Consider the following 23,609-nt stretch of genomic DNA (forward strand, 5'->3'; position numbering starts at 1 on the left):
GTTTCATCCGCACCTTTTACTTGCTGTCCACGTAATGGAAACTCTCGCTAGGTCAGTGCCGACGCTTCCCTTTAGGCTTGCGTTTTTTTTTTTTTCGGAATGGAAAGCGCAGTCTAAAGGGGACCGCGCACGCACGCACAAACGACTGCAGACTCTTGAATGATTTTTTTTTATATTTGGACACCCCTAAAAGATATTGCGCAGCCGGAGATGTGTCTGTGTCGAGCAAAAGAAGAATGTATACTATTTGTGTAAACAGACTACGGGTGCACGGGAGAGAACGAACGCGCGCTTTACTCTCTCCCCCTCCTTCCAAGCCCCCTTTCCGCGCCCCACATACTCTCGAAACCGGAACCATGGAGGAGTGCCGGATCCATCAGCCGTCTGTTGATGACACTGCGCCACAATGCATTATAGAGATCTTGGATTGCGGGGGTATCGTGCTTTCTTGCTTGTTTCATCTCTCCATGTGTGCGCGCGCGTGTGTGCGTATATAGTCGGATACAGCTTATGTCTGCAGTGAAGCTCCGCCCACATTCAGTCTCCGCGCGCAGAATTCCTCCACGACGAAAACGTAGTCTGTGGCTGAAACCTTGCTTGTTACGTAAACAAGAAGCCTAGCACAAGAAAAAAGTTATGAGCTCTTCAGTTTTGATACGTGGATTGTTTGATATAGTCAAGCATTAAAAAATTGATTTCGTTTACAGTTGCGATTCGTCAGCGGAGTAATACAAGACGCCGCGGACCGCGGCCCAGTATTAGCAACTGCTGTTTTTGTAAGTTGTATCCTACTATAGTTTCTTTTATTTTTTTTTTGTTAGTCTTCCGCAGTTCTCGTAGAAACTTCTGGGCTCTGAGGCATTGCAAATTTCAGTGTTGGCGCTCGTGTGTACTTGTCCATAGGCTGTAACTTGTCGCCGTCTTCTCTTTTTTCGTTCTTTTTTTTTTTTTATTGGTGAGGACGACTTTGACATAGAGCGCGCTCCAAAGCCGACGTGTTTTTTTTTCCGTCTGCTCGAGGTTTCGGTCGAAGGCCCATCTTTTATCGAGCATTACACCCCAGGAGGAAGCTGCGGCCCCGGGCCAGGTTTCGGAAAAGCTCGCTCGTACTACCCGTTGGATAACCGGTGGGGGTCCCCGGCGGCGCTCGAACCCCGCACCTATCGCGTACGGAACCACTAAGCCACTAGCGCGCCATCCAATTACTTTTTGGAGCGTTAGCTCTACTGCTAGCGTTACTCAAGGCCGTGTGAGTACATAACACAAGGCCGTCGTTTAAAAATGGCGGCCACTGTGTTTAGCGTTTGCATGAACAAAATTTGCATATCACGTGACCAACATGGCTGCCATAATACGTAACCATGAGTGGTATCGACTAGTTACCAGGTGGCGCATCACCAGATGCCGGGGTGGTACCATACCGTGTGACCCAACCGGTTGCATAGCAACGAGCTATACTTGTAAGCAGCACCCAAGTGCCGCATGCAGGTGCGCATATACATATAGTACTATAACTTCGTTTCTCTATATACCCCAGTGTGCAACAGCCGAATTGGGCCACTGAGTGGTACCATTGGTACACACGTTGTGAACCACCTAATTGGTGTCGAATATTCGGAGTGGTATCAAACGATTCAGCGTGCTATGGAGCATACGATCGCTAGTCGAATGAAAGCTTTTTTTTTTTTTTTCCCCTCTGTTAGCGCTGCTGAGTTTGAAAATTCGAAGCGTCATATCAGCTAAGCAAACTTCGTACACCGGCATTGAGTGCGGGCACAGGATGTATTTCGCCTGTGACGCGCTGCGTTTTCTTTTTTGCGTTTCTATTTAATCTTTGTAAAACAGAAAACGCGTTTCCGCTTAATGCCAAGCAGTGCCCTTGTACATCTAGCCGCCTGGCTTTCCCCGTGACTACGACGGTGGTTTCTCGGCCCTTGCGTTTCCTTCCTGTGGGCGTCGCGATGGGGCGCTGCATCCCGCCGCGTTGCACAGCGCGAAGTTATACTCAGAAACGGATCTGGAAAGACCGGAGCTGTGTCTCAGGGTTTTCAAGCTACAGAATTTTGTAGCGATTGCGCGGCCTGGGGGGCTTACCGCATTGCGCCGTAGTCGTATTTGTAGCTGTAGTGGCTATACACTGTAGTGTGGTGTAGTAATGTATAATATTCCCCCTATTCGTCTACCCAGGAATCCTCTTACTTTACTTACTGGGCATGGTAGATTTCCGTTCTATTTTAAAAGATTTGGCCTGTCTCCGTCTTCAACTTGTTCCTGTGGATTGTTATGTGAAAATTTCCGTTACTGCTTCTTTAGTTTCTCGTTTAAAATCTCTTTGCTCATCGGACATCGCACCATCTGTTTACCCCTCCTTTCTCCGAGACCCTGCTGCTTGTGCTCTTCTCCTTCAAATGGTTCACCTCATAAGTAGTACAATTCCAAATTATTCACGCTGATTTCCCTCTTTCCTCTAATTTCTCTTCCCCAAGCTTTGCACAGAGGAGAGCCCCGTGCTCCTTTATTGAGCATAGGCGGCTTCGTCGTGGCGTGACTGTGACTGCGTCCTTGACTGTGTGACTGTCTGTGTCTTGCCTGTGTGACTTTGACTTCGGTTTTTTCTTGATTGTTTTATTTTTCTGATTTTTATTTTGCGGCCGGCGCTCAGTGCTTTCTTACTGTTACTGTGACCATGACTTTGCAGTGACTTGGGTTTTCTCTTTTGTATTATTATTATTTATTCCGCGGACTGCACGCTGTGTTTTGGCTATCTGCCTGCGGCTAACTTTTATTGTGATGAGCCTTTTGTTTTCTTTTCTTTCGAGTTTTTTTTAAAGCTCTGTTTTTCGCTTAATTTTTTTTCTTCTTTGGAACATTGTTATTTTTCATTTATTTTGAATTGGCGTTAAGCCTGGCAAAGCATTGCTGGTCCAGGCATCCTCTTTCCTTTGTTTCTTTTACTCTTTTACCTTTTTCTGAGAGAACAATAAAAAAAAAGGGTAGTGTCTAATGTAGATAGTAATAAGACGGCTGGCACGCACATCCGTGTTCAAGAAGCGCCACAGATGTCTTCTCGATCGCGTCTTCCTCTTTTTGGCGTTTCTTTGAGGGGAGTCTGTCTTAATTTTCGCCTCCTCGCTTCGTGGTCACATGATCCATCTTCGTGGTCACGTGGCATGACCGTCGCGGTGCAGTGGCGCGCCGGGAGTGGTATGAGGACTACCAGCAACCTATGAATGTAAAATCGAGTGAGTGAGTGAAAAACTTAATCTCGGGATTTGCTTCTCCTCTGCGGTTTTCAGATGGCATCGTCCATCTGCTTGTACAAAGGTCGGCTGCCCTTAGTCCAGGGCTCCGCTGGAAGCTGCTGCCAGTTGTGCTCGCCGAATCAGACCTTCTTGGTCGACTTTTGCCGCCGCGGTGGCTCAGTGGTTATGGTGCTCGGCTGCTGACCCGAAAGACGCGGGTTCGATCCCGGCCGCGGCGGTTGAATTTCTTTGGAGGAGAAATTCTAGAGGCCCGTGTACTGTGCGATGTGAGTGCACGCTAAAGAACCCCGGGTGGTCGAAATTTCCGGAGCCCTCCACTACGGTGTCTCTCATAGCCCGAGTCGCTATGAGAGCACTCCCTCCCATTGCTCCGCACTCGGGTTTGTTATAACGGGTACCACGCTTATCCTCTGGCATGCCTACGTTATGTGGTACAGCGTAAGTGGTTCTTGGCACCAGGATTACCAAGTCCGTATATGATGGGCGTTAACCCCTGGCAGTATTTTCGGAGTTATGTCGGCGGCTTTCCTCGGAGCTATGTGGGAACGAGGCAGTTTAGTTGGGAGTCGTGTCCGGGAGTTTCTTGGAAGTGAATTTTTAACTTTGCGTAGGGGTTATCAGTTTGCGCATGCGTGGGAGGCTTTCGCTGCCTTTGGCAGCTTTGCCTTTGGTAGTTGCCGCCGCTCTCGAGGGCGACGCGACGTCGACGCGACGGCGACGGCGTACCTAGGATGCCTCGGGGTACCGTGACCGTAATGGGCCGGCGTCACGGAGATAGATACGGAATAGTGTAAGGAGCTCGTTCTGCTGAAAACCCGGCGTCGTCCGGCGTCAGTAGGGGAAAAAAAAAAATCCCAGAATCCTTGTAATCAGAATATAGTAAATAAAATAGCCGGCATTGGGGTTCGAACCCAGGACCTCGCACGCAACGCGTGGGCCACGAAGGGCCGTTGGTTCAAGCGTGTCATAGAGGGGCACCTAGTGAACGCGTTGTTGTGTATGACTTGGTAACGTATGTTTGGGATTTCTATTGAACTCGTAGCAATTGAAGTGAGTGAAATCAAATGTTATGTCAGTTAGGCGTCAGGAATCGCGCGGACTTTCATGAAAAGTCGGTGTTATGGTGCTTCATTGTACTGAAACAAATGGTGCGTATGTGGTAGAGTAGTATGTCGTGCAGTGTAGCTTACTTAGGTAGTGATTTGTAATCGGTAACGTGATCTGTAATTGTGACTGCAGTCGATGGCTGTGATTGGTAATGTGATTGTGGATTGGTATTCGGTGAGAAATGAGAAAAACAAGGAACGAAAAATGAGAAAAAAAAGGCACTATTGCGTCTACTCTTAGGGCGTAGTTTAAGCGTCCTCCAGTAAAACACTCTCCGGCGCATGTTGGTTCATAGCTGGCAAGAATAGAAGCGTAACAAGACGACACAAAGAAGGAGGAAAAACGACAGGACAGGCGCTAACTTGCAACACTTTACTGTCTTCTTACACCGCCGCACCGGATATGTAAAAGTGGGAGTGCATGTGTTAGCACCCCGTCGATGATGATATATAAAAAGGAATGTCAGTTTTCAGATATGGCATAGTATCTGTGGAATCACCGGTTCTTGTTTTGCCATATCCTAGTTTCTACGCACGTGCTTTCAACTGTGTTCTCCCCTATCTGTCCTTACCCCCCCCCCCCCCCTTGTGTTTGATATATACGCGGCGGTGTAAGAAGACAGTAAAGTGTTGCAAGTTAGCGCCTGTCCTGTCGTTTTTCCTGCTTCTTTGTGTCGTCTTGTTGCGCTTTTATTCTTGCCAGTTAAGCGTCCTCCTATCTTTTTTTTTTCTCTGCGGAGCTGCTTCTACCGCTGCGCCGGCCCAAAATCTCCCCGCGGGGGTTCGTCCGTACGCAGTGCAGTGCGCAGCGTGCGGTCTGCCCTTTCTGCCGTTGTCGTCGCTAATTGCGCAAAAAATCTGGGCGTCAGCGGTATCGAGGCGACCGTGCGTGATGACTGTGGCGTGCGTGCGGCGATAACGCTGCGTGCCTGCCCTGCTGCGGTGCATAGAGGGTGGTGTGGTAGGAGAGGCGAGAACAATCCGTGCGGTGCAGGCGGGCGGCGGAGTCCCTTCCGTCGCAGCCGTATATTGTTTTCGCGTCACGTTTTTACGGCCGCGCACTCTCAGCCCCCCCCCCCCCCCCCCCTCTTTTGTTTGTTTGTTGTTCACTCTCACCGTGTGCGTCTCACCTTCGTTGTCGTCGTCGCGATGACGTCACCGCCGAGAGGAGGAGGAAGGAGTGGCGGCGTGCCGAAGCGCAGCTGGTCTGGAACGGTGCATGACGCCACCGCCCCTTCTCCTCCGCGCTTTCCTTTCCCCCTCCCCCTCTCTTCGCCTGCTGTCCGTGTGCGTCCTTTGTTGTATGTGGAGCGGCACTGCGTAGCCTGCGCGGTCGTTGGTGGCTGCTGTGGCGATGGAAGCCCTGAGCACGTGACTAGCGGGACGGGGGTCGTGGAATGGCCTTTCTATAATGGAGGCCACCGGCCCCGACACATTTGTTATTATTGCCCCCGCTTTCTCGGCGAGAAAGAAAGTGGGGTGGGTGGTGGTGGTGGTGAAAACTTTTTAATAAGCAAAAGGAGAGTTTGCCGACCAAAAATGGCCCTTTACATAGGTGGAGTCCTTAGTCCGGGACCCCGCTGGACGAGGCCGCTACTCGCGCCCGTTGGACTAGAGCCCTTTGAGACTCCAGCCCCGAGCAGTTGAGCAGGGCTGCCTCCCATGCCTCTCGGGAAGGGGAAGGATTGGGGGGAAGGGAAGGATTCTTTTGGTTGGGGGGGAGGGTGAGGGGGGGGGGACTAATTGAGCTCTCTCGTACACTTGACATTTCACGCGTCACGGCGAGGAGCTCCCACCGGTCCCCGTCTTCAGTTCCTTTCCTCGGATTTTTTATGCATGATGTGCATTGCGCGGATATGTGGCTGACTTTCCAGAGTGATCGGGCTCCTGTGTCTATCCACTCACTTTTGTCCCTCCGTCCATCTCAGGGTGTACGGGTTATGCCCCTGTGCGGACGCCGAACTTCGTCACGCGCCGAAACGTCCCCTGGACTTCCGAAAGCTTGTACACGCGCTTCGGTGCTAGCTCGCCAGTTCGGGTCGGAGCTCGCATGAATGACGCAGGAAGCTCCCGTGCGTTCGCAAGCGTGGACGGTATAGCCCCGAACAATATGCGGGTCTCTATCGGGGGTAGCGCCGTTGAAAGAAGCGCCACGAAGAGTGTAGTGCCCGTGCTGTGTAAAGGGATGTCGTGCAGTGGAGTAATCCAGCCGTAGCACGGATTAGCCGTAAAGCCCTTCTTACGCGGTAGCGTTATGAGGCGCCCGTCGTGCGGAAAATCCGGCGTCGTCGTAGTCGGCGTTGTGAGCGAGAGATTTCCCGGGGAGGCAGCCTAGGTGGGCCGCCCTGGTCACGTGACTTGGTGGCGTCGTCACAACCTGCCCGGCGGATTGTGGGCGAACTGACCGCCGTGGCAGGTGGAAATAAAAAAAATAATAATAAAGCGCTTGATATGCGTAATGAGGCCGATGTTGTAGGACGTTATCTACGCTGCTGCGCCCAGTTCGGCGCCCGGACGAAGACAGATGAGCGAACAGTAGTTGCAGTAGCTCAGCGGCAATGTAAGCACGTAGCGGTGTTGGTGTAAAGCCAAGGGTAACCCGTCCGCACAGCGCGTAAACAGAGCACGGAGGAAAGGGGGAACGAGCGTGGTTCTTTCCCGAGCCAGAATCTGTGGCCGTATAACCGGCCGTATACATCTCCGAGGATACGGAGGCGCCTCCAGTGATGCGAAGAGGCTCGGAACTCGTGCGAGTTTGCGCTTCACTTCCCCCCCCCCCCCCCCCGGTGTGTGTTGTGTGTGCGTGTGTGTCTCCTGTGTTTGCGCAGTTTGCCCTGCGGAAAGTCGCTGTGTCGGCTCGTGATAGCGGGTATCTTCTTCGAGCCGTAGTTAGCGGAACGCCGGTCTACACGTTTGTAGCGGCCTGCTTTCGCCGCCCTTTGATCCGCTCTCTCGTGTGCTGTCGCCGCCGCTGTGTGCTGACACGGGGCAGAATATCTCGCAACTCTTCCTTAACTACCCCCTTCACACACACACATCTGGCGGTCGCAGCTCGGGGCGATATTGAAGGCGACAGAATCACTCGGAACACTAATTCGTCTATATGGGAGTGAAAAGTGAGTGAACTGTTCTCTAAAGGGTGTGCGCTGTAGAGGACGGCCTACTCCCTTGTCTACTCCTTTCTGTTCTGAGTGAATATTGCGCAGCGCGGCAGGGATAGCGGCGAGATTAACGGGAGAGCGTATGCGCGGTACTTGCAAGTTTTGTGCAGAACAGACATTTCCCCGCAAACGGGGAATAAAAGGCGTAATCAGCTGTCTTTCAAGCAGAGGGGTTTGTGAAGGTTTATTAAGCGGTCTGTAAAAAGTACTTGGCAGTATTTTTGTGCGTAAAAGCTGCACGTATAATAACAATAATAGTAACTTATTTCCATCAATGATGGGGGAGACTGCGGATAAAAGTCGCTTTACAACAAGAGACTTGACTGAAGCCCGCAGCCTCCCTACAATGCAGGCAGCGATAGAACAAAAAAAAAAAACTCACAGAAAGCACAACATTCAAAATTAATGCACGCACACTTGATAGTCACAAGAGGTAAACATAACAAAAGGTAAGATAACACTTTTAGTTGTTACTATAAGCAAGGACTGTTAATGAAATGTTTGCGTAGGTTCGTACAGAAATCGTGCGTGATGTTTGGCCAGTTTGCGAGCTGCTCTCCAAGACGTGATCTTTTCGCGCACTTAAAACGCGACGACCATGCAAAGGCACGACGGAAGCCTTTCCTTTATTTGTTTCCTCTGTTTTAGGCTCGCTATACAAGGATCTTGTCCTCCTATGGGGCCGTTGAACGACGCGCTTGTTCCTGTTCCTGCGTGGCGTTTAGCGCGGCGGCCGCCCTTTTTATATGAAAGGACGCGCGCTGGCTGGCTGCATGCAGCTGTGTGTGCGCGTGTTGGTGGCCCGTACTACTATCTTGTCGCCAGCCGCGCGGTGAGTCAGGCCCGTCGTGACTACACACCGTGCCGGGGCGGGTGTTTGCGTCCTCTTCCGTCTTGGCGTAATCTCCGCTCTGCTGCCGTCGCTCGCACTGTCGTCAGCTGCTCTGCGGCTGGGGTGGCGTGTGTATGGAGCGGCGGCGTTTGGCCGTGTTGACTGGAATTGAGCATCCCCAGAGGGACCTAAGGAGCCTTTTCAAACATCGGGAGTCGAAACACCTGCTCTTTGTGCTGTTGCGAGCAGGTGCAGAGAGCTTCGCTGGCGCTTCGGACCGCGCTTGTGTCAGGTGCACGTGGCAAATCTGTCGGCTTGTTACTGCTGCACCTCTATTTATTGTTTAGTGGAGTACGCTTTTCGCTTTGACCTTTGTCGCAGTTCTCGACGAGGTGCTTGGTACGCTGGTAAAAAAGGGGGGGGGGGGGGCGGAGTACGTTAGCGTAGCGAGAAATTTATCCCTGGTACCCCCACCACGGTGACTTAGGAGGGTGGGGTTCGATGGAGGCGAAGTTCGGGAAAAGCTCTGCACTAACGCCTGCTCGTCGTATTCATAGCCGACACTTGCTCTGGTACGAGGGCAAAAAAAAAAAAAAAGATTTTGATGTTTGGGGAGTCTCCAGCCCGGTTATCGCATCCCCCCCCCCCCCCCCCTATGTGCACCCCGACATCTCCAGGCCCTGAGCAGGGCACAGACTAGTGTGCCAAGGTGCCCCCCCCCCCCCCCCCCCCCTCCCCCAAGTGTCGTCCGAGCGAGAGATAACGCCCCGACCTCGAGATGAGCGAACGGTTGACCCGCGCCGCCTCCTCCTCGCAGTCGTCCAAAGGGGGAGGGGATGTGTGTGGGCGGCAGAAAGGGGGGAGAAAAAAAAGCGCCAAATCGAAACTTGGCTGTGTCGTCTCTGCGACAGATCGATATAGCCGATCAGCAGTGTAATAATACCCGTGTGCGCGCGCCTCGCGGCGTTGGCTTCCGGTTTCGGCGTTGAAAGCGCGCCGTTGGCCGCCGCATTCAAGTTGGCAGTAGAGCTTTTTGATCGCATCTGATATCAGTTTGACGCGAATCTCGGAGGCTCCACAAACCTGGCCACTCCCTCCCGTGTCCGCTTCGTAGAGGTTAGTAGATGACGGGAGGCGCCAGCTAGGAGCGCCCAATAAAAGCTGCCCCCGTTCGTGGTATTTAACTGGAGAAGCTGTGAAACGTGTTGCTTGTTTCAGCTCGTAACCTACTTTTTGGACTGGACTGTTACAAATCCGTACATTTTTGACTCTAACCTGTGGCGCCGATTTTGTTGCCCCGGGTTATCAACCGTCCTGAACGCAGTAACATCCCACGCGCCCGACCTGTATATTTGTTGTACTGTTTATAGTCTAAATAGATTGCTTGTATGTAGTACCTCCCTCCTTCCTATTCGTTCTGCCTGTCCCCTCACCTCTTTCATTTCATTTCTCCAGACTGCCTGCTATCCCTCTCATTCCGCTGCTCCAGTTCAGGTGCTTCCCGTGGCGATGGCAGATGCCGGGGCTAGCATAACCCTTTTCCTTCCTATTTATTATTATTTTTCAAATAAAACACCACCACCACCACTTCTACTACTGCTGCTACTGCTACTACTACTACTACTACTACTACTACTACTACTACTACTACTACTACTACTACTACAACTTAATGTGTTTTACCGCCCACAGGTGCCGCGACAGTCGGCACTAACCTCCGAATGTTTAGCCCAATTAGGCCTAATTTAGCTAACGGGCCACTGGTATCCCAAACCACCACCGCTACTACTACTACTACTACTACTACTACTACTACTACTTAATGTGTTTTACCGCCCACAGGTGCCGCGACAGTCGGCACTAACCACCGAATTTTTAGCCCAGTTAGGCCTAATTTAGCTAACACAGGAGCCAGTGGTATCCCAAATGGCGCGTACATTTCAAACAAACCAAACCACCGGATTGTAATGTTTGGTCGGTACGGGAGTTTAGCTGCACATATCATGGGTATTATCGAGCACCTCTGGTTAGTCAGAGTGTAGCAGAGCCGCCGCGGCGTCGCATCTGCCTCGCGGCGGCAGCGGTCGTCGTCGTCGCGTCACGGGCCGCCGGCGAAGTCATGCGTGAAAACTGCGCGCCGGCCCGGTGATGGTGGGTGGCCAGCCGAGCCAATGTATGCAGAAGGTTGGCGGGGAGGGAGGGGGGTCGCCAAGGTCGTCGCCGGCGGTTAAAGGACGCCGGCCGCGCTTTCCGTTTCCTCTCCGCACCGCTGGAGCATGCGGCCAGCCCGAGCAGCGAGCGCGGTTCATTGAGCGCGCCTGCTGCTGCCGCCTCCTCTTCTGTGTGTTTTCTGCGCTTTGCCGTCGGCCATGTTTGTAAGCAGGGGGAGAGGGGGGTCGACAGAGAAAGCGGAGAGCGAAGGGTTCGATCGATCGATCTCATCCCACTTGCATCGAGCAGGCTGTCGGCCGTATCGGATGTTGCGCCGACTGCCCCTCTGTGTACGCATAACAGTTTGCTTGTGGGCTGTGTGCGTGTTATTGTTCTCTCTGAGGAGCAGAGGGGGAGGGGGGACGTGGACAGAAGCCAGACCAAAGCTGCGGCCGGCATGTTTTGGTTTGGTTTGGTTTATGGGGTTTAACGTCCCAAAGCGACTAAGGCTATGAGAGACGCCGTAGTGGAGGGCTCCGGAAATTTCGACCACCTGGGGTTCTTTAACGTGCACTGACATTGCACAGTACACGGGCCTCTAGAATTTCTCCTCCAAAGAAATTCCAGCCGCGGCGGCTGGAATTGTCGTGAGAACTGGGCTAAGAGGCTACTCTTCCTGGCTTGTAATGCCTGCCTGCCGTGCGGTTTTTGAAACCACTTGGGAAGGCCTGCCGGTGGTGGTGAATCGATTTCGCCCTGTAATTTCAAGTCGGTGGGGGAAGTGCTGATATGTGGCGGAAGATGTCTAGGTAGAAAACTGGCTGAGCTTTCAGATGTCCTGGGTCTCCTCGAGCCCGTGACCATCGAGTGCATGCAACTGCCCCTGTAGTTTTTAATAGTTAAAAAAAGGTTTAAGGTTCAAACTGTGGACAAGCGCAGTGGAAACATTTCATTCACAGCGGGGTTAAATCTGGTGCCCGGCTTATTCTTGTGAGCCCTAAGAGATGGCTGCGTTGTTATGTATATGAATGGTACTTGCTTAGCCGTGGATAGCTGCAAGAGTTGCTCAGCAAGATGGAGGTTGTTGCGGTGTAATAAACTGCATGACACCGCAGGTGCCATTAAAAAGTCTCTCTTCCCTGAAAGACTCCCACGAGTGACCATGTACATCACAGGGCAGGGAACTGAAGGCCTGCTTGCCTCGCAACTTCGCACTCATGCGCATGCTATCGGCTGCTAATTGCTCGCTTTATTTGTCTATCCACATTTCAGAGCAGCGTTCCATATGTTGCAAAAGTTCACTTGGACTCTTAGGCCAGCAGGCATGTCACCACAAAGGAGTTGTATGCATTTGTTGGTGGAGACAAAGCGCAAAAAACCAGCAGTGAGCTGTGCGTTGTCAGTGCGCACTGTACAGCCCTACGTTGCTAAGATTACTCCAGTGCCTCATTCTGTCTTTCTTCCTTCACATTCTCCATTCTCCTTCCCCTCAGTGTGGTTGAGATGTCCACCAAGAAATGAGACCGAAACTGTGCCTGTTCTTTCCTCAAAGCCAATTTTTATTTTCATTTTGTTTCTGGTGCGAGCTTGTCGATGATTACTCAGTTCCTTGTCATAATCTTCAGTATCTGACCAATCAACTGCATGTTTGTGTGGCTACATGCACTCTACAGTAATGAATGACCTGGTCTGGGAACTTTTGCCAGAGGTCATAGTTTTGGGGCAAGTTTACTCTGATAAGGCAGTGAACGTCCCATTGTGCACAGAAGGCGTGATGCATTGATAACTTCTCTGCACGAGGAAGGATGATGAAAGATTAGCGTTTATCAGCGTGTGTGGAGTTGTTTACATTGCTCCCTGTCAGTGCGGAAGTCAGGCGGTATTAGTAATTGTGTGTTTGATACCATTAGAGCTTGTTATTTTGCTCCGAGAAGGGCATTTTGGTTTCCAGTGATCCATTGGCAGAGGGGTGCTTGTTTTTTATTAATTTTGAATCAGCTTGGTGCATGGTTGATCTTTCTTGTTTCACCGCGAAGGCTCATTCACCCAGTTTCGGGAATGCCTGCGAAAACTAACTTGGCTGGCAAAAGAAACGTCATGCATTCAAAGCACATTAAGTGCAGATCTTAGGAATAAAAAACAGCGCAAACGGGGACGAAGCAGAGAGAGGGACACGACGCTGTCAACCAAGTTTTATTGCACGTTCACAGGGTGCTTCGTCCCCGTTTGCGCTGTTTTTTATTCCTAAGATCATGCACCAACCAGCCCAAATTTCCACCCTTTTGAAGTGCAGATGCTGCAAAGAGAATGTTGAGATGCCTTGGAAAAAAAGTGGCACTTGCCAGAGGCCTAAAAATGCTACACAGGCAGCATTGGTGCTGCAAACGTGAATGCTCATTGGCTGACAAAATCATACCAGATTTGTGATGAGGCTTCTTGGTGACGCTCGCTGTTCATAAGCTATCTGGAATGTTCTGTGTAATTACATAGTTTCATATGTTCTCTACCATGTGATTTCGTTTAGTGACTAAAAGCCGGCTTGTGGTTTACTAGACAGATCCACACAGTCATCCAAGCTGCCGGTTGTTGGTCCAAGGGCACCATGCTCCTTTACCCTGGAGGAATGGTCGTGGTCTTTCGCCTGCCAAAATTTTAACGCTAGTCTACGGCGTCATTCAGTCATTGTGCTGTGTTTCAATTTTTTTGCATCTCTTTCCTACCCGAATGTCGCAAACGGCGGACGGACGTCACCCTGACAAATTTCCTCTCTCCCCCTTTCGCCACACCTGCTTCCTAGTTCTCGAGAGTTTGCAGACCCACGGCCATGTGCGTGACACTTTGTCTCCCGTCGTGGTGGTGCGTCTGTGTCTGTGTCGCAGAAGGGGAGAAAGCCGGGCCAAGGTTGGCACCCTCACCCCCCCTCCCTTTGCTCACGTGGTTCGTTCATTTGGCAGTCCCCGAGACGGTGTCCCGTGCTCACACGACAGCTTACTCATTTCTTTTTTGCTCGTCTCTGCCTTCTCCTCGTTCTACTCCTTGCGCACTTCATTTTTCTCTCCTCTATGCCTTGGCACTGTGCCCGTGGGGAGGGTTGAGTGCGCCCCTCGTTTTAGCCCTCTTGCTTGTTCTTTCGACACGGCCGGCGGCGCTTTCTGCAGAGTTTGCGGGTTGAACGGCACGCCACCCCATGCCACACACGCCCCGGCTTTTGCGGAACGGTTCAAGGCTCCGTCTCTCGCTGCTCTGGCTCTTCTGGGAACAGGCTCCGGTGGCCTGTGTGTGTGTGCCTGGGGAAATTTTGGGAGGGTGGGCGTGTGTTGTTTACGAGCTGAACTCTTCTTCTTTGCGGTTCGTGTTGATGTCGCTTTATGTGCGTGGTGATAAAAGAACTCCTTCAGTAGCCCATGTTCGTCCTTGGTTTTCTTCTAGCCGGATACGCAGCAGAATGGCTGAACACTTTTGTGAGGTGCCTTTGGGACTGCAGCTTTATTAATAGGCGCAGATGAGCTACAGGTTTTAATTTATTCGTGTTGTGTTCATGCAGTCTTCTACATATTAAGAGAAAACTGGAAGTGGACTGTATTTCGCTTCATAGGAAAAGGAGGATTGCAAGGCGCATTTTTTTTCTTTAGATATATAGTTGTTCTTAATAATGAGAAGTTGCTTAGTAATGGGTAAATTATTTGGTGGTGATAGCTGTAAAGACTGTATGGCACGTGGCGTAGTTAACTTTTATTTTGTGCTGAAATAGGTGTGTAAGGGTCATACAATGAAAGCAGAAATGGCGTACCTCCATATTTTTCTGTTAGCAGCGAACTTGTTTTGATGGAAAAAATGCACAGGCAGCACCAGCCTCACTACAGCATTTGCATGCAGGGGAACATCAGAACTTTCTGCATATGTGCAAGGTGGAAAGCCTCGAAAAGTTATGTCTGATCTCTGCACATTTCGTTGAAAAATTGTGTTGTACTTTCCGTGTTGCACACATCATAAGCACTTGAACATGGTCTCTGACTCTGAAGTTCTGCTCACCACTGCATTGAAAGGCAGCATCACTTGATGTTGCTCCTCACCTTGTTTGTTGATGAGATTGCCTTGCAAAAGCAGCAAAGTGGGAAAACTAATTCTCCCACAAATGGTACTACTGCCTTGAGGAACCTCCTCTGGGTAGTTGGCCTGTTTCCTGCAACACTAAGAGCTCTCTAAAAACTTTTCACTTCACTTTGTGGGCTCATCGTCAACTGTACAGGCGATGGAAAGTGAAAAATATTGTTCTTGAATGCCATTTTATTTTTCACTTGTTTAGGCCTGTTAGCTGCAAGATCTTGTAAGATGTGGATGTAGCCAAGAGCCTTTTCTTTCCCTCTGTCTCACCGTTTTTTTTTTCTTTTTCATTGTCATGTAGTGACCCAGTGCTCTCATTGATTTAGGACTTTTGAAGCCTTGCTTACAGTTACCTTTCACGTCTTTTAACTTCCTCTTCGTTTTGTACTCTTTTTGTGCAGGCTAGGATAGCGTTCCTACAAGGGGAGCGCAAGGGACAGGAGAACCTCAAGAACGACCTCATCAGGCGAATAAAGATGCTCGAGTTCGCCCTCAAGCAGGAAAGGTATGCATACGTACCCCCCACCCCCTCTTGGGGAATTCTTGTTGCGTGAGCCCGCTTAGATGTGCACTGTCTATGTTAAGAATGAGGTTGCCTGTCAGCCGTCATGGTGCAGGCAGTCAGGGCTGTTCTTGAATCGTGACTGCATTTGCAGTGGATACATCACTGTGGTTTTCCGATGTACAACAGTCTTGGTTGAAAGCCGTCCGGTCACATACTAGTTTGGTAGCTGAAATCTCTTAACTCTCTGTAGGCAGAGGAGAACCCCTTTTCTTGACCTTTTGACGCCTGTTGGTCTTTATGGCTGCTGTGGTGCCACTGCACTATGGCCTGCAGACTTATGGCCTGCAGACTTTTGGCCAAGCGCGTACCATTGAACTCGGGAATTTGTCCCATTCTCCATTTACCAACAGTCCCAGCAAATGTGAAGGATGAAATTTAAGGGCCAAAAGGGCATGGGGTGTACTTTGTCTCCTTGACAAAGGAGAAAGTTCTTTTGTCACACCATGTGTTCGTGTCCTCTAGCTTCTTCCCTTGTGCGTTTTGGTGCTGTATTGTGCCAAAGGAAAACGTTCATCTTCCGTGCATCTTTCATAACCTTTTTTTTTTAATGGTTTCAAGCTTTGTGGATGTGACTGAAATTGCAATAATTTATTCCCCCCCCCCCTCCCCCTTCCCGCACCCCAGTCCCTGGCTTTGGTGACATCAGTATTGGTAGCTTAGTTAAGAAATAATATTTTCAAAGCTGGTTCAACTCGTGATGCTTAATGAGGGAGCTGGGTCTTAATTGTGTTTAAGGTGAGTGCAGCTATATGCACTCATCTCTCTAGCGTTCAGGTAGATGCTTGTCTAATTTGAAGTTTGGCTCGCGTTCATTTCTGATCGATGCATGCAGTGGAAATGCCCCTGTTACATAATGCTCACTAAAGCCAGTCACGAACGGAAATTAGACATGACTTTGATTGTTTCAATTGCGCTGCAGCGGGAGTTGCCCAGTGATTACAATCTGCCTTCGCTAGTGGGGTCCTTCGAGCCCGGACTTGGGGGGTTTGGAGTCAGGCACCCTTTAAATCAACTTCTTTTTGTTTTCCTTTCTTTAAGAATTTTTTCCCTTCATTGATAATACAAAACTGGGCATTGATCATTCAAAAAGGGGAGTGGGTACAAGACTAATTCGGCTAATCGTGATCGGCGGGCTGCTTGTCTCAACCTCCCTGGTCGTGGCGGGAAAAGGAAAGTGCCACTGTGCGCGAAGATTATGAGATCTGAGGGCGGCTCCCCCGTTGCGCGCTTGTGGCCCAGAAACGGCGAAAACGCTAGGGCTGTAACAACAGCACTTCACATTTGTAGCATGCTAAGGAGCGGAAAACTGAACACAAGCAGGGACATTTCCATTGTGAGGCAGCAGGGTGCTTCTTTGTAGCTCTTCACGGACTGTAGTCGCTATCTGAAGAGTGATAATTCTGCTACAAAAAGCCGCTTGCTTGACTTCTCATCTCCCACCATTGTCTTCATCTCTCCCCTCTTCTCTGTGAGTACTGGTGGTCGCAGTCAAAATCACTGTTATGCAACCTTTCTCACAAGCACAGTTGGCAGCAAAAGTTTATAGGATGTGGTTGATGTGGTTGAGTGGAGGAAAAGTTACTTTGGCACAGTAAAGCTTGGCCAGTTGCCTGCAATGCGTGAAAATATGGGCTAAGAGGTACTGCTGCAAGAAATTTTTTTTCCTGAGCATAAGCATCCCATAAACTTTTGCTTGCAACTGCACATGGACAACTCCGCGTTTAGCCCGGAGCAGTATCTGTGTGGTTCTAATTGCCTGCAAGATCTTCTGAGGTTTAAGAATTGACAATGTAAGCTTTAGACAAGCGGTAGGTCTTGTAGGGCAGCTTACTTTGTCAATTCTTAAACCTCAGAAGATCTTGCAGGCAATTAGAACAACATAGATGCTGCCCTGGGCTAAACACGGAGTTGTCCATGTACAGTTGCAAGCAAAAGTTTACGGGATGCTTATGCTCAGGGAAAAAATTTCTTGTAGCAAGCAACCTTTCATACCTTCCAAAAAGATTGTCGTAGCCAGGTGTGCTGGAATCAGACACATTCTTGAATGTATCATTCAAGTTTGTATGGTTTTAGTGGTAGGCTGCCGGCGATCTGTGTCTTTCAGCCGTATTCTGGTCTCGTCACAGCTTGGCAAACTGTGAAGGGCGTGGGTGCAATGAGCCGATGAGGTCATGGCAGTCAGCCATGTCTCTGCTCCAGAGGTGTCGCTTTGCCACCGGGCTTGACTGAAGAAGAAATGATCGTGTGCTGTTTTTGGACAGCTGCCTAAGACAGTCGGTGTCAAATTTCGGATCGGTGTCTAGGCAGACAGTGGCCCCTGTGAATCTTGCCTTTTGGTCTCACATAGTACGAACATAATTATGAAAAAAAAAAAAAATTAGTAGCAGTGAGGGAGGCAATGCGTACGTAGACTGCTGGGTTTTGTATACCTATGTATCGATCTCGATCACTTTCCAGAGTCCAAGTTGGTGTTCAGTTCTGTTTCAGTGAGGTATTATTTGAGGTGAAATGACGTGAGAAAGGTACTTTTAGACTCCATAAGAACTGAAAAAATGCTTTTTACGTAAACTAGTAGTTCAGAAATGTCATCTTGCCATTACAGTATTGGGAAGAGCTGACAGGTAACCCAGCAACCCGGCTAGTTAGCCGACTTGGTTGCTTTTGTGGTGTGGGGCAACAGGTACTGAGCAAAATTATATTGGGAACACATCGATGTCTGACTGTGGATGATTCTGAGTATTGACCTTTGCTGTTCAATTTGGTAGCGGCAGAGTTTTTAAGGCAAGCTTTAGTTTTAGTTTCGTCTGAGAGATGTCGCTTCCTTTGGCGCAGACTTGCTGGGCTGTCATGTGGGGCTAATTGTTAATGCACTTGCTCCATTTTTTTTTTCCTATTGCGACGCTCTCGACTTCCCATCCCAGGATCAAGTCTCACAAGCTCAAATACGACACAGATCCTAACCCTGCAGAGTTGAAGGCACCAGTCTTCGACGATGTCAACAAAGGTAATGCATTTCTGGCAGGGGCCTGCTGAGCTGAAAATTGCTTGTAAAGCTGGGGGCAGAGAGAGAGCTGAGTTTTGTGCTGACTGTGATAGGCCCACTGGGCGAGTCTGGAAAATGGTCACTCTTGCACGTGTGACCATGTCATATGCCGAGAAGCACGTCACTGTGGGAGGGGAACAGTTGGTGCTTGTAAACGAGGAGTGAATGAATGGCAGCATTGTTTGTGGTGTTTCAGCAGCGTTGGGATATTGCGTACGCTGTGTGGCTGATTCATGGTCTGGGTGAAAGTGTTCATGCTGTCTGGATGGACAAGCACCATTTGAATGATAGTACTTGGCATTGCTGTGGAATTCGCTTGGAGTAGAGCTTCAGCAGGGTGAGGAAGCCTGCCCTTGTTTAGCTTGAAGTCTTGCCGTTGAACGTAAGGATCTTTTTTCTCGCTTGTTTATTGGAACTAGCGCTGCTAAGTCGTGCTAAAAATTTCTAGAGCTGGCCGGTCTGGACAGCATATGTTAGTTGCGACTGGCTTTGTTTTGCCAGAAAGTGGGTTGAATTTGTGGTCTCAACATGGCATGTCTCAACTGCTTGCTTGAGCTTCTTCGTTCATGTAGTACGTCATTGTTATACCATCATTGGTATGCTGCTGAGGTGCTGTGCAATTGAAGCTGGCTGAGTGCGTGCACTTGGCCTCACTATGCTTTGAACACTACACTCTGCGATGGATCATGGAAGGCAGATCAGACTTTGTATATTTACCTTAATTGCTGGTGTAAATGTTCGCCTTAAAATTGGTCTTTGTGAAATTCATGTTGTGAAGCTGAGTGTGCGCAGCGTCACTTGACTGCTGTGTGCAACGCTCAGCTGAAAAACCTGGCATGTGAAGTAGAGGCATCACCTGGCACTTTCTGAAGAGCCTGACGCATGCAGCCTGTGAATCAAATTAATTCCAGCAAGAACTTACAACGTTGCCTCTTCAAATGCTTATGCCAGGAGTCTCATGACTAGGACAGCTTCACTGCAGGCTTTATGTAGGACGGCAAAGGCAACTAGCTGGAATGCTGCATTGGCGAGAGATTAGAATTTGGGTTGGCATTGGTCCAGATGCAACGGGAGTTGCCCAGTGATTACAATCTGCCTTCGCTAGTGGGGTCCTTCGAGCCTTGACCGGGGGGGGGTTGTGGGGTCAAGCATCCTTGGCAGCTGTTTTCTTTCCTTCTGTTCTTTTTTTTCATCCGTTCTGGAGGCACGGAATTCATGTGCCCTTTCTCTTCCCCAATATTTTCTTTATTTGGGCAGTGCTCGGTCGAAAAGGGGATGGGTGAAAGACGAATTCGGCCAATCGTGATTGAAGGGCTGCTTGTCCCCGCCCCTTGGTCTTGGCGGGAAAAGGAGTGTGCCACTGTGCGCGAAGATTATGAGATCTGAGGGCGACTCCCTTGCATTTGACCTGACAGGAGGAGGAGGGTAAAGTGAGGGAATTACAGAGGGCAGTGCACTTCCTGGGAGACGTTAGGTGAACTTTGTCTTGACTACAGAATTTCACTAATAGTCTTGAAGCGAAACAAACAAAAAGCGGCACTTAGAACAACTTTCTCAGTGTTTATCAGTGTGCTTCTCTCTCTGCTGTCGCGCTATCTCTTGTTTGACCGCTTCTTCAGAGCGTTAATTGCCATAGAAACCGTTCTGGCCTAGTTTTTGGTCCCCGCAGCAGCGGTAATCTCCTGGCTGTGACAGGGCTGACGTTTTTTTTTGTTTTTGCTCTGCCCACTTTTCAGAAGAGCCCATGGACGGCGAACTGTTCATCACCAGCAACAGCAACGTGTCGTGGAGGCAAGGGCGTCAGCTTCTAAGGCAGTGAGTGTCGCCAGAGTCCAGCGAGACTTGCCTTTGCTGATGTGTGTCCCTGTGGTTTTATGGGAAGAGGAAATTGCTACTTGCCTTTGCTGATGTGTGTGTCCTTGTGGTTTTATAGGTAGAGAAACTTGCTGCTTGCTTCCCTGCTTTTGCTTACCCATCTGGTACTAGTGCTCAACTAGTTGTAGAGAGCATATGGGACTATGAGGTGTGTAGATTGCAGGTGAAATCTGGGAAAAAGAGGGGGGGGAAAAAAAAAGCGCAGGTCGATCAGGCTCTCAGCATGGAGCAAGAGATTGAAAAAACGTCTAAGACTTACTATCTAGTGAACACAAATTGTAGGTTAGTTATGGGTGGGGGCGGGTCTGAATGTAAGTGTGGGTGCCACATTCTCACCGGGAGGGATAGCCATAGCCAAGTGGTGTGGTGTTGGCACTTGCAGAAGCTATGAAGCACCTGCCAATTTGCAGTCATCTCTTGAACAGAATTAGCATGATAATACGTATTTGTTTGTCTGAAACCTCTGTTTAGCCTTCTACAGAAATTTTCATGGCTAAATAAATGTTTAAACAAGATTTGTAACAAGTCAGTTGAGCAGAGTGGTTCTTTTCCTTTTGCTACCGCTGCTACCGCTGCTACTGAGGCTATGTGGTGTTGCATCGTGGGTAGTTTGCATCCGCTCTGCAAGCTTTTTGCAGCGTTAGCTCAGCCCTGGAGATGTGATTTGCCATCTGCATCAAATGACATTGCCACATAGTGCTGTCACATGAGTCTGTCAAGCGGCCACATGACTGACTGGTGACGTGACCGATAGGCCATGCAGGTTATTTGATTAGTCAACTGAACCCCTGAACACATTTTTTTTCTCTGTCTCCTTTACGTATGCACCTGATGTGGAAATGTATCGGATTACGTGAATGACCCTTTAAACATTTTTTTTGCCCGTGCAAGGTACCTGCAGGAGATAGGCTACACGGACACGATCCTGGACGTGCGGTCGGCGCGGGTCCGGACACTCTTGGGGCTAGGACCTGCGGCCAACGCCGGCTCTGGGAATGCGCCCGACGACAAGGCCCACCCGGCCGTCAATGGCGGGGGTGGCGGGGGCACTGCCCCTGGCGGAGGGGAACCCATCAAGCGGCCCTCGGACACGCAGAGGAGGTACGCCCAACTGCCTGCCTCTGCTCTTCGAAGCAGTCCATTTTCTTTTCATGAATTCTCTTCGTAGTCTGTGAGGTCTGCTTGAAGGGGGACTGTTGATGGTCATCAGAGGTTCTAGAATTGTAGTTTTCTTCATAGCCAGGGTTCTTTCCTGATAAGTGATCTCCATGCTAAAGCATTTGAAAGATCGCTGTTCAGACTTTTTTTTTTTTTTTTTCATTCTTTTCATTCACTGCTGGATGTGGTAATTCTAGCTGTATTTGCCCAGCACAAAACAGTCTGTAAACTTTCGCAGCAGATTAACACTTCGTCTGTTCAGGAAATTAATCACATTCTGCATGTTTTCGCCTTCACTTTTTAAGCATCGCAGTACTTTTTTTTTTTTCATAAATGCACATCATTTGCCATGGAGTTTGCCGTGCTGCCTTTTAGTGTTGGAAAAGAAATGCCTCTGGAGTTGCACTGTCAGTGATGCATTGATTGGTTTGGACTTGGGGGGTGGTTGGCATTGAAGTGCCCTCGCATTGTGATTGGGCTGCAATGGGAGTTGCCCAGTGATTACAATCTGCCTTCGCTAGTGGGGTCCTTCGTGCCTTGACTGGGGGGAGTTTGGAGTCAAGCACCCTTTGCAGTTGTTTCCTTTGCTTTCCTTTAATTTCTATTAATTCTGTTTCTGTTCTTTTCTGTGGGATTTATTTTATGTATCATTCTTCTTCCCTAATCTCCTTTATTTTATTTTTCCAAATTTGGGGAGTGCTTACTCAAAAAGGGGATGGGTGCAAGACGAATTCGGCTAATCGTGATTGGCAGGCTGCTTGTCTCAACCTCCTTGGTCTTGGCGGGAAAAGGAAAGTGCCACTGTGCGCGAAGATTATGAGATCTGAGGGCGACTCCCTTGTGTTTGCCCCGACTGTGCTGGTAAAAGTTTCACTTTACAGATGATGTGCGTATAACTTTGGCTATGGCATGACACTGGGTGTTAGCAGAGGCGTTTCTATTTCATGCAGGTGAAGTAGTACCTTGTAATGCTTTACTTGGAGGAGCTGTCTGGATGACAGTGAAGAACTCTGTCACAAAAGCACACTAAAAATGCTGTGCTCTTGCACTCAACGCATACAGAAGTGCCGTTGTTGAAATGTTAGGCTACAATGCTCAGTGCAGTGCTGTTCTGTGTCGCCTACATAGGAGCAGGGCTCGGAGGAATGGGGAACATGCCGAGATATTGCATGCCCGCCTTGTTTCGAGCGTGTGGCAAGGATTGTTGAAAATTTTTTGCACTGCATTAATGTGCAGGGTTCCAGGGAAGAAGATGGTCAATGTGGCGGAAAACACGCTACTGGACACTGAAGCCTCTGTGCTGGCCACCTTTGACTTCCTGGCCACGGAAAATGTGGACATGGAAGACGAAGAGGACAATTTTAGGCAAGTCCCGGGGCTTTGCTGCATGAAGCTATTTCCTCTTCCGTCAGTGATAGACGTTGTCATTACCTTGCGTATATTGCGTCACAAATTACACCCTTTAGGTTTAGGAAGGGCGTTTTGAACCCTGATTTCTGTGTACTCCTAGTCTTGCTTTGGTAGGAGACTGTTAGCAGCATGAATAGACTATTTCACTTTGTGGCTGGTGTCCTGAGGCCTTAGTCGCACCCATGCTGTAAAAGAATCTAACATCCTCAAAGCGAGTGCTATGCAGTTTCTCAGGGCTGTGCCAGGAAGGGAATGTTTCACTTCATATCGTCGCATTCCAGAACAGAATTCCTTGAATGGCAATGGTGCATTTAGCAAGATGTTTGGTTGGGGGGGGAGGGATATAACATTCAGCAGGGCTTCTTCCCTTGCATTTTATTTCTCTGTAGCCGGTTTGTCGGTGTTACCCAATTGATGGTAGTGAGAACAGTGCTTTGGCTGTTGTTCCCTTTGCTGTGCGTTTGCATGCGCACATGCAAACGGTTGTGCGTGGTGGCTTCTGTGACAAAAAGTGTGACGAGGCTTGTGATTGGTTCAATGCAGTGACGAAATGGAAGATGCAGTGTCTGCAGACGACGAGGCGGAGGAGCGGATGGACAACAGGCGAATCAAATCAAAGGTGCGTGACTGCATTCTCATGTCATTTGCCCCATCGCTGTCGACAGGACATGTGACTGCTTAGGTTGCATTGGTATATAGCAGCCTAGTATGTTGGCCAAAACCATTTGTGTTGTTAAGTCTCCTGTGTCAGTTCATGCAAGCTTTAATAGAGTTCATGCACGTTTTCTCTATTTCTCCGTTAAGTCATTACAGAAGTTAATGCTTTGAGCACACTCAGGAGGTGTGGCAGGGTTCTTTTACTACTTGTCCTGCAGTATTGCACTGTAAAATGTGAATTCACTTCATTGTTTGCTTCTTGGCCGGTGTGGTTCTTTATGGGT

At 49.5% G+C, this 23,609-nt stretch overlaps 1 protein-coding gene across 9 annotated transcripts in view; it reads left to right on the forward strand.

The window, feature by feature from the left end:
- The window catches only part of Cka (Connector of kinase to AP-1), a 106,517-nt gene that overhangs the window by 54,878 nt on the left and 28,030 nt on the right, over window positions 1-23,609 (forward strand). For all 9 annotated transcript variants that reach the window (XM_089556974.1, XM_089556976.1, XM_089556975.1 and 6 more), the window contains exons 2-7: window positions 15,019-15,122; window positions 18,104-18,186; window positions 19,962-20,040; window positions 20,992-21,201; window positions 22,495-22,623; window positions 23,212-23,287. In XM_089556974.1, coding sequence (XP_089413100.1) covers window positions 15,019-15,122; window positions 18,104-18,186; window positions 19,962-20,040; window positions 20,992-21,201; window positions 22,495-22,623; window positions 23,212-23,287 — 681 coding nt within the window. The remainder of the gene's footprint in view (window positions 1-15,018; window positions 15,123-18,103; window positions 18,187-19,961; window positions 20,041-20,991; window positions 21,202-22,494; window positions 22,624-23,211; window positions 23,288-23,609) is intronic.

The sequence above is a fragment of the Amblyomma mixtum genome, chromosome 8 (assembly GCF_055824585.1).
Source record: "Amblyomma mixtum isolate Tamu chromosome 8, ASM5582458v1, whole genome shotgun sequence".
In the NCBI taxonomy this organism is placed as follows: Eukaryota; Metazoa; Arthropoda; class Arachnida; order Ixodida; family Ixodidae; genus Amblyomma; species Amblyomma mixtum.